A 13,189-nucleotide genomic window follows, 5' to 3' on the forward strand; every position below is an offset into this window, starting at 1 on the left:
TCTCTCTCTCTCTCATACACACACACACACACACACACACACACACACACACGATTTCATTTCTGAGACAGTATCCCGTGTAATCCAGGCTAGCCCCCAAATCCAAGACGTAGCCAAGGGTGGCCTTCACCTGAACCTCCTGCCTCCACCTCCCCTGTTCTACTTATAATTTTAATTACCAAAAGTTTGTCTTGGAAGAAGTTACCTGCTCAGTAACTTATAAAGAAAAGAGTTTAGCTGGGCTCACATTTCTGGAAGCAGGGGCCTCGCTCGGGCCTGGAAGCTGCGTCTGCTAGGTTTCTGAGCAGGGCCTTGTGCTGTTCCAGGTGAACAGGCACATGGAGTATGGTCACGAGGCCATCAAGGAAGCCAGGAAAGCCCAACTCCAGTCATTACAACCACTTTCATCAGGATCTAGTCCCATGAGGATGCTCCACCTCCGAGATCTAGAGATGTCCCCCTAGGCCCCTACCCACCCCACCCAACACTACTGCCCGGAGGAAACACAGCCTGGGGCTGAGTTGGTGATCATAACACATTCAAACCATCCTGGGCAATGTGTGCGCAATGCTGGTGCTGGCCCAATAAAGCTGCTACAGACCTGGAAGGATCATCCCACATCACAAAACAGCCTTCTCGTTTCCCTCCAACCCTCTTAAGATTTGTTTTTTAACTAAGTATATATGTGTTGTGGGTACGGGCAAGTGCATACAGATGCCCACAAAGGCCAGAGGAATGAGATCCCCTGGGTGTTAGGACTAAACTGGGGTTCTATAAGAGCAGTATCCACTCTGAACCATCTCTCATGTCCTCCTCGCCACCTCTTAAAAACTGTTCGCATTGCTCTAGTTATAGCAAGCCATTATCCAAGAGTGGTGGTGCACTCCTTTCATCCCAGCACTGGGGAGGCAGAGGCAGATGGATCTCTGAATTTGAGGTCAGTCTAGTTTACACAGCAAGTGTCCCAGGCCAGCCAGGCCTCAACCAAAGCTAAATAGTGAGGCGCTATCTCTAAAAAGGGGAGGGTTGAGGGTGAGAGGACAGAGAGGGAGGGAGCGCAAACAAACATCAAGAGGCTAAGGATGCTAGTCTCTAGCTCAGAGATGGGACACCCGCCTGGCTATCTAGGCCCCTTGGTTCACCGAGGTGTGTTTGGGAGAGCATGATTAGCCTGCTAAGCCTCAAAGTGAATTCTCACTGATGGTTGGTAACCATGGGGATAATATGTCTCCCCCTAGGAACCAGGAAAATATAGGACTTGTCATAGTTTTCATTCAGAAAGCTGGCTTTGGACCGTATGTCCTGATTTTTTTTGTCAGTGAAACCCACTGGTGTGGGATGGCCAGATGGCTCAGTTGGTAAAAGCTGTTGCAGCAGAGCCTGAAAACCTGAGTTCTCCCTTCAGGACCCAGACCTTAGAGAGCCAACTGTTACAAGGTGTCCTCCGACTTCCACACATTCATGGTGGCAAGTGTGTATCGACATATATACACAAAAGGAATAAAAATAACAAGGAAGAAAGAAAAGCATGCCAGTGTTACCCAGCTAAAGAAAAGGTAGGCTCCCACTGATCATAGAGTCCTTCCAGGTGCAGACATGGCAGAGGCTGGGAGAGGCTGGGAGGAGCTACTGCATGCAGGTGCCTTTTACAGGAAGCGTGACTCAGCAGATCATGAAAGAGTGGGGTCTCCTGAGAACAGCATAGTGCTAGGAAGCGTAGACAGGTATGGGAGCCAAAAGAGGGAGGCCTTCATGTGAGCAACAGAGCGCTGACTTACCTTCACATTACTGGGATGGAGCACAGGACTCATCTTAGGGCTGAGGGAAGGAGAGGGAGCCAGGAGCGGGGAGCGAGAGTGAATGTGTTAGAGTGGGCTCTGGCCCTCTGGCCCTGCTCATTAGCATGCTCAGCGCCAGCCTGCTGCTGCGGACATCCCTTTCCAGAGCCCATAGGGAAGGAGCCTTCGCCTAAGCACCCCACAGGACTGCAGAGGACTCGGGTGGTGATAGGAAATGTTTCTAGTCAGTCTAGACCTGAGGTACCCGCCTCCCCCACTGTGAGTACAAGTTAACGGGGAAGGGCGGAGCCTACCCAGTCAACAGTACCCAGACCTCCAGGGTGGGGCAGCAGCGAAAATCCCTAGGCATAAGAATCTAGATCCAGAAGGTAGGGCCCAGCACTCCAGTGGATTGGGGAATAGAGGGATCATACTTACTGCCCAAATTGGCACTTAGGTCCCTTGGGGCAGAAGCCGGTGAAGTAGTTGGGACACAGTACTTGATGAACATGGCGGTATTTACACAGGGGACCTACTAGACAAAGAGCAAATGGCAGAGAGAGTCTGCTTCGCCCAGAGGAAGTCTACATGAACAGCTATGAGGAGAAGCATAGGCTGTGGAAGGCTCTCTATTGGAGACGGGATGGATAAGCCTTCCCATCATCAATGTCCCTGAAGCCAGAAGCCAGACAGAGGCAGAAACCAGTCAGGAGATTTCTCCACTGGCAGGCAAGGCTTGGACGGCCTCAGAAAGGCTTTCCGCTGGGGTAGTTACATGGCCCAGTTTCATGGGGAATGCTACTCCTTGCTTCCTGAGCATCTCCATCCGGAACACTGGCATCCCTCAGGGCATCCCATCCCAGTCCCACAAGCTCTCACCTTCCTTGCAGAACCCTTGGTCATACCAAGGGCAGTCCTGGAGCTTGGGAACTGGCTTCAAGTGGAGGAACTGGCATTCCTTGTTGCTGCAATTACCTGAAAAGCCCATTGGTCTTTGTCTGTAAGCAGGTTCACACTTCCGCAGCCCCGCCCTGATTTACCTTGACCTTCCCTGCCATGGAATCATCTTCTGCTCGACACCGTCTTTGGAAGACCTCTAATACTGGAAGGGGGAGTTACCCTCTGGTCATCTATCTCACCAGAAACACACTACCATTTCTGCAACCCCAGGAAGGGCCAGGATGTTTTGGAGGAAATGCCACAGACAGAGTAGAGGTTCTAGTTGGGTCCTGGGGAGTCTTTCAGGAGGACTGTGTTAGCCGTGAGCTTGGGCTATGCTGTGTCTATTGCTGAACCAAGCCCAGGTGCATTTCTACAAGGAGGGAGGCACAGGCTGCCTGCAACTGCTGAACAAGGGTCTTAAGTTAGATCTGAAGAAGGGAGAAGATTATTATCTGTCCTGTCTCCTTTCAGTGGAGAATCTGTGAACATTTCCACTTCCACCCTCCATAAAAGCCTACAACTTTGTGTTCTTTGGTCCTAATACAAACTTTATAAGGTCTTGCAGCGAGTTATCTTATACACTGGGGCTTTCTACAAGACGATGCTTCACCTGAGGACGAGTTCTGTTATTCCTTCCCGCCCCTCCCATTTCAAACATAGATGCCAGCCCTCAGAGGCAGGTACCACATCTGATTCACTCAGCTTCCTCACACAAAAGGACTTACTGGCACATCCTAGGCCAATTTATTGTAGCACTGTCCCCTGGGGTTGAGCCTTTCTGGACTCAAAAACGACCTGTTTGTCTGTCTGGACTGCACATTGCTGTTCCAGCTCTTGGCCAGCAGGTGGTAGCAACACTCCATTCTGCACTCCCGCTTTCTCAAGCCTTGTATGTCCTGGCAGTTACCAAATACACTTTCTGGCACTGTCAGGCCTCACCAATGTGTGCCTAAGTGCCCGTGAGTTTGTTGAGCTTACATACAGAGCATGGGCAAGGCATTGCTTACAGAAGTTAATTGACCTCAAGACAGCGGTATCTCTACCAAGTCTCAGCCCACCACAGACGGCAGCTATGGAGAGCTAGTCTCCTCAGCTAGTCACTCTACATATCTCCCAAGACCACTTGCAGTTCAGTAGCATTTTTAAAATAGAGACGTTGAAGCAAGGCAGGGTGGTACACTCCTCTAGAGTCTAATCCCAGCACTTGGGAGGCAGAGGCCAACAAATCTCTTGAGTTTGAGGGCAGCCTGGTCTACATAGAAAGTGGGGGTACTGGAGGGGTGACTAAGAAGAATGAGGGATGATATACACACGCATACACACGTATAAGATATTTTAAAGACAACTGCCTGCTAAGTTCCAGGATTAAAGGCATGTACCACCTAGCACATGATTATGTTTTTTGTAATATTAGAGGTATTCAACCACTGTTAAGAGCAAAACCTTAGTTTACAACTCATGATCATGAGCTTGCATATCTGCACATAAATTATTTGCATGCAAAAGTGGTCTCATGCAGGATCATGTCTGGTCATCAAACCCGGGGACTCAGGGCTGAAAGATTCTAAGTGAAAATGCTTTAGGCAGTGACTTACGGGGACCAGCCTCCAGATAAACTGTCCGTTTATTCTAGAAAGACATCCGGGCACCCTCACAAACTGCCACTGGCCTTGGCTTCCTGGAGAAGGCAATCTGGAATGCTGGACTGGGAAATGGAGATGAACTTTCCCTGCCCCGAGAAAGACTTCGCCCCCAGTGTTAGGAAGTAGAATTCGCAGCCCCAGCTGAGAAGTTATTTCTCCACAGGTGAAATGAGCCCATTCCAACCAAATTAGATTAGATTAAACGCAGGTTTACTGGGAAGCTGCTCTCTGGGGTGGGTAAGTTCACTGGTCCCAAGGAACGGGGAAATCACCATGAGGAGGAGGGAGAGAGGCAAAGAAAGGCGTGGTAAGAGTGAGCACGGGCCGTGGCCCCAACAGAGGCTGGAGGAGCCCTGAGCACACAAGGTAATTTTAGGGCCCAGACTTCTAAACCTCGTGGCTTTATTTACACAGTGACCTTCTCTTTCCAACAAGTGATGCAGGATTTCCTCTTTGGGAGGTAACATGACATTTTCATCTAAAATAAAAGTTATAAAGAGCAGGAGTAGGAGGAACATGAGGGGGTGATGGGGGGGCGGGTACCGGTGAGCATTCCAATGGGCAGTAGCAAATGTATCTCCTTTGGGGATGCCTGGCCTGTGCCCAGCAGGGACCGAGAGGTGCTTCGTTCCAGGCTATTCCCGACAGTCATCTGGGTGTGGGTTAGCCAGGCCTGGAGTGGGGAACAGGATTCCATTCTTTTCCCTTTGAGGTAACTGTCACTGAGACTAACAGGCTGCAGGCTTGGCTCTGCAGTCTTAATTTCTTTTTTTTTTTCTTTTTCTTTTTTTTGGTTTTTTGAAACAGGCTTTCTCTCTGTAGCCCTGGCTGTCCTGGCTGTCCACTCTGTAGACCAGGCTGGCCTCGAACTCAGAAATCCACCTGCCTCTGCCTCCCAAGTGCTAGGATTAAAGGCATACGCCACCACCGCCTGGCCCTATTTTTATTTCTTATTTGTTTCTTGAAGGCTTGTTTTCTCTTGTGTATATGGGTATTCTGCTTGTGTGTTGTGTGTGCATCATATGTGTGGCAGGTGAGGAGTCCAGAAGAGGGCATCAGATCCGCCCAGAACAGAAGTTATAGGTGGTTGTGGGCAGCCTTGTGAGTTCTGGGAGCCAAATCCGGGTTCTCTGGAAGAATAACAAGTGCTTTGAACCACTGAACCAGCTCTCTAGCCCCTTGTTGGTTTATTTTTGAAACAGGGTTTGACTGTGGAGCCCTGGATGGCCTGAAACTTACTATGGCCTCAAACTCAGAGATCTACCTGCCTCTGCCTCCTGAGTGGGATTAAAGGTGTGCACCACCATACTTGAATGCTATTTTTTATTTCCTTTCTTGTTTTGAGGCAACGTCTCCTGTAGTCCAGCCAGCCTAACCTTGAACTTCTCCGTAGCTGAGACTGGCCTTGAATTCCTGATTCTCCTGCCTCAGCCTCCCTTAGTGCCGATATTAAAGGGGTGCCCCACCGTATCCAACCTTGGTTCAGATCCCCACACACCCGCCACCACCGCCCGGCCCTATTTTTATTTCTTATTTGTTTCAGGAGAGGCATTACCGAACTTTGAGTGGAAGTAGCACACGGGCATCCTGCTGATGTCATACTGGTGCAGGAAGTTGCAGCAGTCACTCTTCCGGCAGAGGCCTCGGAGCCAGTGTTTGCACACCACCATCTTCTCACCCTGCTCATGCCGAAGCGGGCAGAGCATTCCTGTGGAATGGGACACCTGCTGTAGGCCCCACTTATCACTGGCCTGGAGGAGTTCCCTGGGGCCTGGGACTCTACTTCCTCCTCACCTGTCATCTCTGTGTCCCCATCACCCAGACACAGCCTAGGATGGGCTGGAAGAGGGGTCAGAGGACCACACTGGGCAAGAGGATATCTTAACAGACAGGGTTCATTTTCTCGGAGCAAAACCCCAGGAACCTCCAGGCTACCTTTGAGAGAGAAGTCGCTTTACCCCACGGGCAAACTGTAAGTGCTTGGTGAGTTCATGACTTTTACAGGGAGGGAAATGTCCTGGCTTTGCTTCTTCCTTATTAAAAATTAAATAATAATAACAACAATAATAATACTGGGGCTGGAGAGATGACTCAGTGGTTAAGAGCACTGAGTGATCTTCCAGAGGTTCTGAGTTCAATTCCCAGCAACCACATGGGGGCTACACAACCTTCTGTAATGGGGTCCGATGCCCTCTTCTGGTGTGTCTAAAGACAGCTACAGTGTACTCATAGACATAAAATAATTAAATCTTTAAAAAAAATGTGTGTTTGTGTATGTGTGTGTGTGTGCCTGAGTATATGCTTGTGCATGCTGTGTATGCTGGAGCTCTCAGAGGTCAGAAGAGGCATCAGCTCCCCTCGAATGTGCAGTTACAGACTGGTGTGAGCTGCCAGGTGAGTGCTGGAAACTGAACCAGGGTCCTCTGCAAGAGAAGCAAGTGCCTTTAACTGCTGAGTCATCTCTCTTGGTCTCTGACACAGGGTCTCGAGTCACTACGTTCCCAAGAATGATCTTGGAATTCTGACCTTTCTGCCCCCAATTCCAAAGTGCTGAGATTACAGGCTTGTATCACCACGTTCAGTTTATAGATGATACATTGCTGGAGATCACGAGTTTAATGTGTGCTAGGCAAGTGATCTACCCACGGCATGCCCCCTTGGCATGAGTGCGTGACTTCAAATATTAAGGACAGCACATGCATGAGATAGGTGGCTCTAACAATGGCTAGACACTAGAAACAGTAAATGCGGCCACCTCGGTATCTTCATTCAGCAGACACTGCCACTGGAAGGGACCTGGAAGGTTCTGGTTTCCCAGAGCCCTGGATGGCCATCGAGCTCCTTCTCATCCAGTCATCCACAACTGGAGCAGCAGGCTTCAGGTCCTCCCTGCCCCACCCCTGCCTCCTGACTTTTAGAACAGAATACTAAGAGCCTCTTCACCTGAATCCATACCCAGGCTTCAGACGGGATTGGAAACGCTACTGTTAGGGGTTAGGTATTTAGACACCTGTATGTTGCTATTGGAGGAACCTCAAAGTGACCTCCAATTTGGAAAAGATGGCCAGAAGCCGGGGTGGGGTACACCCCACACAGCTAATTACAGAAGCTGTAATTCAGGCTACATATGAGAGAGGAACTTTCAAGGGGGGATCTTTGAGCAGCTAAGGCAGACACTCAAGAGGCTACCTATGGACAGAAGAAACGGCCTGGGGTGATTGATGGGTTTCTGTGTTGATTCACGGGGAGGAGGCCTGCTTGGAAAAAGGCTGAGCTACAATGAGGAGGAGGGCCGAAGCCTCCTGAGAACACAGACCGAAGGCCCCGCCCATCACTACCTCCATCGAGAAGAGAATGTTAGGCCTGGAGAGGCAGCTCAGTGGTTTAGAACACTGGCTGCTCTCCCAGAGGACCTGAGTTTGGTTCCCAGCACCCACAACAAACAGCTCAAAACAACCTGTAACTACAGTTCCAGGCGGATCCAACACCTCTGGTTTCCAAGGACACATGTACCCATGTTTATATAACCACGCTCAGATACACATAAGTTAAAAAAAAAAAATTAAAGGGGTATGACTTTTTACCCACACACAGATATGCATACTTTAAAAAAAAGAATTAAAGGGAATGATCCCTTCTATCATTACCGTTGAACAAATGCCAGGGGGTGCCCCCACCAAGACCACTGCTCTCCTTAATGAGCACAAAATACCTTCTAAGTCATGTAAAAATAGCCTGGCCAGGATTCCCACGACACCCAAGGCTGTACCTGGTAACCAACCCCAATGCTATCACTCACTCAATCTAACCAGATGGTCCCAGAACCCCATGATGCCCACTGGACAGTGTATGAGCACGGACTTAGATCAATGCTCTGTTCTGCACATCTGGAGAAATGACACCTTGATCTGCCCTGCAGCTGGAGTCTCTCCCAGGATCCTGATCCTCAAATTAGAGTCGTCTGCTATAGATGACTAGCTAAGATAAGTCGCACAAGGTGAGCAGCCTTGAACCGTAGTGAGGAATTTAGAGTGTGAGCCTTGTGTGATGACCTCAGCATAATAGAATACCACTTCTGTGGTACTACCTGCACGTGGCTACCTTCTTGCTCACGACAAAGGCTGAATCCTATCTAGGCCAGGCACCTCCTAGGTCCGTCCTAGGCCCTGGCTGAACCCAGCATGGTCCACACAGCAGTTCCTGGCCCAGCCCAGCCCAGGCCTGACTCACTCACCTTTCACACAGAGCCCTTTAGCGAAGAAGTTGCACACAGCTGAACTGGACTCTGGAGGAGAAAGAAAAAGAGGAGAAGGTGGCTTTCCCAGAGTGGGAGCCTTCCGGCGAGTCCCATCTAAGCCTCCTACCAGCTTGGAGCTGTGTGAGCTTCGTGGGCCCCGAGTACTCTCTCCAGCTAGTCTTTGGGGTTTTGTTGTCTGTTTATTGCCTGTTCCTTTGCTTGTCGGTTTATGCAACCGTCTCGCTCTGTAATTCAGGTTGGACTGAACTGCCACAATCCTCCCGCCTCAGCTGCTTGGCAGCCCACAGTCTGCCATCAAAACCGCTTGTCATTTGTGGAGACTGAGTCAAAGGTACCCTCTTCCAAAACCCTTCCCCCACCGCCCAGAGCCAGTCTCTAAATTCCACTTAAACTCAACCCAACTCTGAGGCAGGAAGTGGAAGGCTTTGGGGGCACCCAGGGAACTCTGGGAGCTCTGAAATCTGACTTTCTATCCTGGACGGTGAACTACCCAGCTGTGTGGAAGAGACAGAGGGAAGTCAGTGAGGACAACGCCTCAGGGACCTGGGCAGGGGAACCAGGCGTCATCACTCACTGTCCATGCCCTGGAAAGGCAGGAGCCCAGTGCTCCTCTGCAGTTCCACATCCTGCTCAAAGGCGAACGTGAACCCTTGCAACCCGGCAATGACCTCCTCCATCTTTTGCCTCCTACCGGGAGCGTGGAAAGGGCCAAGCTGCCAGAGCCCCTGCAGGTGGCTCCTATATAGCCCATCAGCACTTAAGGAGCCAGACCCTATCTGATGCTGGTGTCTCTCTCTCTCTCTCTCTCTCTCTCTCTCTCTCTCTCTCTCTCTCTCTCTCTCTCTCTCTCTCTCTCTCTCTCTCTCTCTTTCTCTTTCTCTCTCTCTTTCTCTCCTCTCTCTCTCTCAGGTCACCTCTTTCTTCAAGGGGCCAGATGACTGCACGTGGCTTTCTGACTGGGTGTACCCCAGAGGCCCGCAGCGGCCTCAGCCCTCCCGCCCACCCATGCAGGTGCAGGCATTCCAGGGCCCCACACCCCCACACTGTTCACACAACCCCTTCCTCAGCTGGGGAGGGATTGGCAAAGACTCACACCTGCTTATCTCTGCAGATCACAAAACAGAGCCATTGCCAAGCCAGTGTTCCCATTGTATGTGTGGGTACATAGCCACATTGCTTATAGCAATGCCCAGGGATGGGGTGAGGAGTGGGTGGTCAGAGGGTATGGGATAGAGGAAAGGTTCCCCCACTAGGTCCCAGCCTCTCTCCCTCCCCCGAGGCCCTCTGAGCCTCTTTTCTAGACTGAATGACAAACCCCAAGTGTGCTCTTCCTGGAAGGGGGAGGGGGAGAAGAATGCAGGCCAGAAGAATCAGAAACAGTTGCATGAAGGGCCCTTTGTTTACCCCGGGGGCCATCACGATGGTAAACTTGGAAGAGGGTTGGAACGGCCCAAGGTTGGGGGTGACCTCCCAGCGAGGAATCCACTGGACCACCCCAGAGCTTCCCCTTTTCCCCTGGAGAAAAAGCTTTGTAAACGAAATATCCATGCAAATGTTGTTTTATTATTATTAGGCCGGCCCTGCCCCACAGGGCTGAGGACCTCTGAATCTGCTTTCTTAGGAGCATTTTTAAAGTTCTAATTAAACCAGGCTATTCCCTACCCCCTCCTGGGTCCTGAATTGGCCTGGCCTCTCCTGGAGCCACCGTTTCCAGGACGGACCCATACCCGGTTTTAGGCCCAGGAACCAGAACTAGAGACATCTCCTCCCTGGGACCCAGCGGGGAGAGGTAAGCAGGGCCCTGCAGGCCTGTGGATGAGCAGGCAGGATCCAGCCTGCCAGCTTTGTTTCCTGTGGCTGTTATCCCTAGATCTGTTATTCTTTTGAACTCCAGATCTGAAAAGAAAACAGCTGGAGAGGTAGACCCACGCTGGGAACTGCCGAGGACCTGGGTGGGGCTGGAGTAAGAGCAACCTGGGATCACCCCGTCCTTGTGCAAGCACTTGAAGGCAGCATGACTGTCTAAGGCTAGAGATCCAGGATCCCTGGGGAAAAAGCTCTTGCGACTCTTGACCCTATCCTTGGGTATTGATTAGGTCCCTGGACTGTCACCTTGGGATCATTTGAGAGTCCCACAGGTCTGTTTGAGAAGGCAGTACAGAGAGGGAAATCAAGGTGCAGAAAGCTCATGGGCACACTGGAAATCACTGCCCCGAGGGGTGGCTCGTGCTATGGGGCAGAAACAACACTGGACGTGATACGGGTTGGATGGAGGGATGAGGGCAAGGAAAGGTGGCAGAGAGTATGCCAGCAGAAAAGTCTGGTGGGGGTGGGGGGATGGGATGGCGCAGTGTCCAGAAGAGGGGCCAGACCAAGACCTGAAGCAAAAAACAGCATTCAGAGAAGAAGGGGTGCAGTGGGCAGGAGGCTGGGAGGCTGGGAGGCTGGGGGGCTGGGAGGCTGGGAGGTGGAGGGTGGTGGGGAGTCTTGGGCCACTTCAGAGGCTTGGTTGTTTTGTTGTTTTGGTTTTGAGACAAGGCCTCTCTACTTAGCCCTGACCAACCCGGAACCCACTAGGTGAATCCAGCTACAGAGACCCTCTGGCCTGACTCCACTGGGATAAAAGCCATGAGCTGGGCTGAAGAGATGGCTCAGCGGTTAAGAGCACTGACTGCTCTTCCGGAGGTCCTGAGTTCAATTCCCAGCAACCACGTGGTAGCTTATGAACCATCTGCAGTGGGGTCTGATGCCCTCTTCTGGTGTCTCTGAAGAGAGCAATGGTGTACTCATTTACATTAAAAAGGCATGTGTGTGCAGGTGTGGGGGGGGGGGAGGTAATCACAAAGGTTGGTATTCTATCTGGACTCCACCCTCAGAGATACAGTATGTTCCTCCCCACAGTTACCTGGCAATAGCCAGGTAGACCTGGCCCTACAAAAGGGGCTGCTTGGCTCCTTGGCCCCTCCTCTCTCTCTTTTACCCTCTGGCTCTCTTGCCTCTCTCTTGCCTCTTGCTCCCTTGCTCCCTCTCTCTCTCTCCATTCCTTTCCTCTCTCATGGCTGCCTCCACGTCTCTATTCTCTTCTCTCTGCCTTTCTCTGCCTCTACTACTCTCTTAACTCCCCTCACCATGCCCTAAATAAACTCTATTCTATACTATACCAGTGTGTGTTGTAAGATTAAGTTTTCAAACTGTACTGTGGGAACTTAGCCGTTGGTTGAACTCAGTGGGAGACCAGCTCCCAGAACCCAGAAACCAGGAGACCAGGACGACCTGGCAGAGAAAAGGTAACAAATGACTGCCAGGTGGCTAACCTGCCCCGGACCCTAGCGAGAGCCAGCACCAATCAGAAACCACCCCGTACCTTCCCCTTACCCGAGTCTTCCCTTTTGCCCCAGCAACTGTACAGGAATAAAAAGCTGCCTAAGACCTTGCTTGGGCCGGGCAGTGGTGGCACACACCTATAATCCCAGCACTTGGGAGGCAGAGGCAGGTGGATTTCTGAGTTTGAGGCCAGCCTGGTCTACAGAGTGAGTTCCAGGACAGCCAGGGCTACACAGAGAAACCCTGTCTTGAAAAACCAACCAAACAAACAAAAAAGACCTTGCTCGGGGCCAGACTCCTCTACCCCTGCGAGTGATATGAGTCTCGCCCCAGCTAGCTAGAATAAAAAGCCTCTTGCAGATTGCATCAAGTCCATGTCTTAGTGGTGTGTGGGGTCATTGCTCCCGGGATTTGAGTGTGGGGGTCCCTCTGGGAATCTCACAGTGTCTGGTCTTTCAAGGGGAAGGGATGCCTTGGCATGGGCTCGCTGAGACATCCCCCTTCCCACACCCTGCCCGAACATATCTTTGTTTGTTTGTTTGTTTTTCGAGACAGGGTTTCTCTGTATGGCTCTAGCTGTCCTGGAACTCACACTGTAGACAAGGCTGGCCTCGAACACAGAAATCGGCCTGTCTCTGCTGGGATTAAAGGTGTGCGCCACCACTGCCCGGTGTGATTTTTGTTTGTTTGTTTTTGTTTATTTGTTTCTCATTGTGGATGGTTGTGAGCCACCATGTGGTTGCTGGGATTTGAACTCATGGAAGAGCAATCAGCGCTCTTAATCAATTGCTGAGCCAAATCACTAGCCGAACATATCTTAATAACTCTTTCTCTTTTTAAGATCACAACAGTGATCACCCAGCAAGGACTCCCTGGAGAGGACAGATACCCTGGACGATGGGCTGAGAGGAAAGGGGATGTGAAAACAATAGTCACGCTGGACAGTGGTGGCACACACCTTAATCCCAGCACTCGGGAAGCAGAGGCAGGTGGATCTGTGAGTTCGAAGCCAGCCTGGTCTACAGAGCAAGTTCCAGAACAGCCAGGGCTAAACAGAAGAACTTTATCTCAAAAAACAAAAAACCAAAAAACCAAAAACAAAACAGTTAAAGCCCTGGGGATGTGGCCTGAGGTTCTTGAACATTTTGGTGGCCCCAAAATGTTCAAGAACTTTCTCCTCCTCTTAGGCCAAAGGGTCCTTCTAGCAACCTCTCATAGAAGATGCTCCCAAAATCTGGGCTCCC

At 50.9% G+C, this 13,189-nt stretch overlaps 1 protein-coding gene across 1 annotated transcript in view; it reads right to left on the reverse strand.

The window, feature by feature from the left end:
- The window catches only part of Cpsf4l (cleavage and polyadenylation specific factor 4 like), an 11,010-nt gene extending 1,712 nt beyond the window's left edge, over nt 1-9,298 (reverse strand). Inside the window, exons 1-7 of the mRNA XM_031352699.1 lie at nt 9,196-9,298; nt 8,598-8,648; nt 5,919-6,071; nt 2,658-2,753; nt 2,217-2,313; nt 1,779-1,818; nt 131-136 (exon numbers count right to left, since the gene is read on the reverse strand). Of these exons, the coding sequence (XP_031208559.1) occupies nt 131-136; nt 1,779-1,818; nt 2,217-2,313; nt 2,658-2,753; nt 5,919-6,071; nt 8,598-8,648; nt 9,196-9,298 (546 nt within the window). The remainder of the gene's footprint in view (nt 1-130; nt 137-1,778; nt 1,819-2,216; nt 2,314-2,657; nt 2,754-5,918; nt 6,072-8,597; nt 8,649-9,195) is intronic.
- Between the last annotated feature and the right edge of the window lie 3,891 nt (nt 9,299-13,189).

Source organism: Mastomys coucha, unplaced genomic scaffold (genome assembly GCF_008632895.1).
Source record: "Mastomys coucha isolate ucsf_1 unplaced genomic scaffold, UCSF_Mcou_1 pScaffold5, whole genome shotgun sequence".
NCBI lineage: Eukaryota > Metazoa > Chordata > Mammalia > Rodentia > Muridae > Mastomys > Mastomys coucha.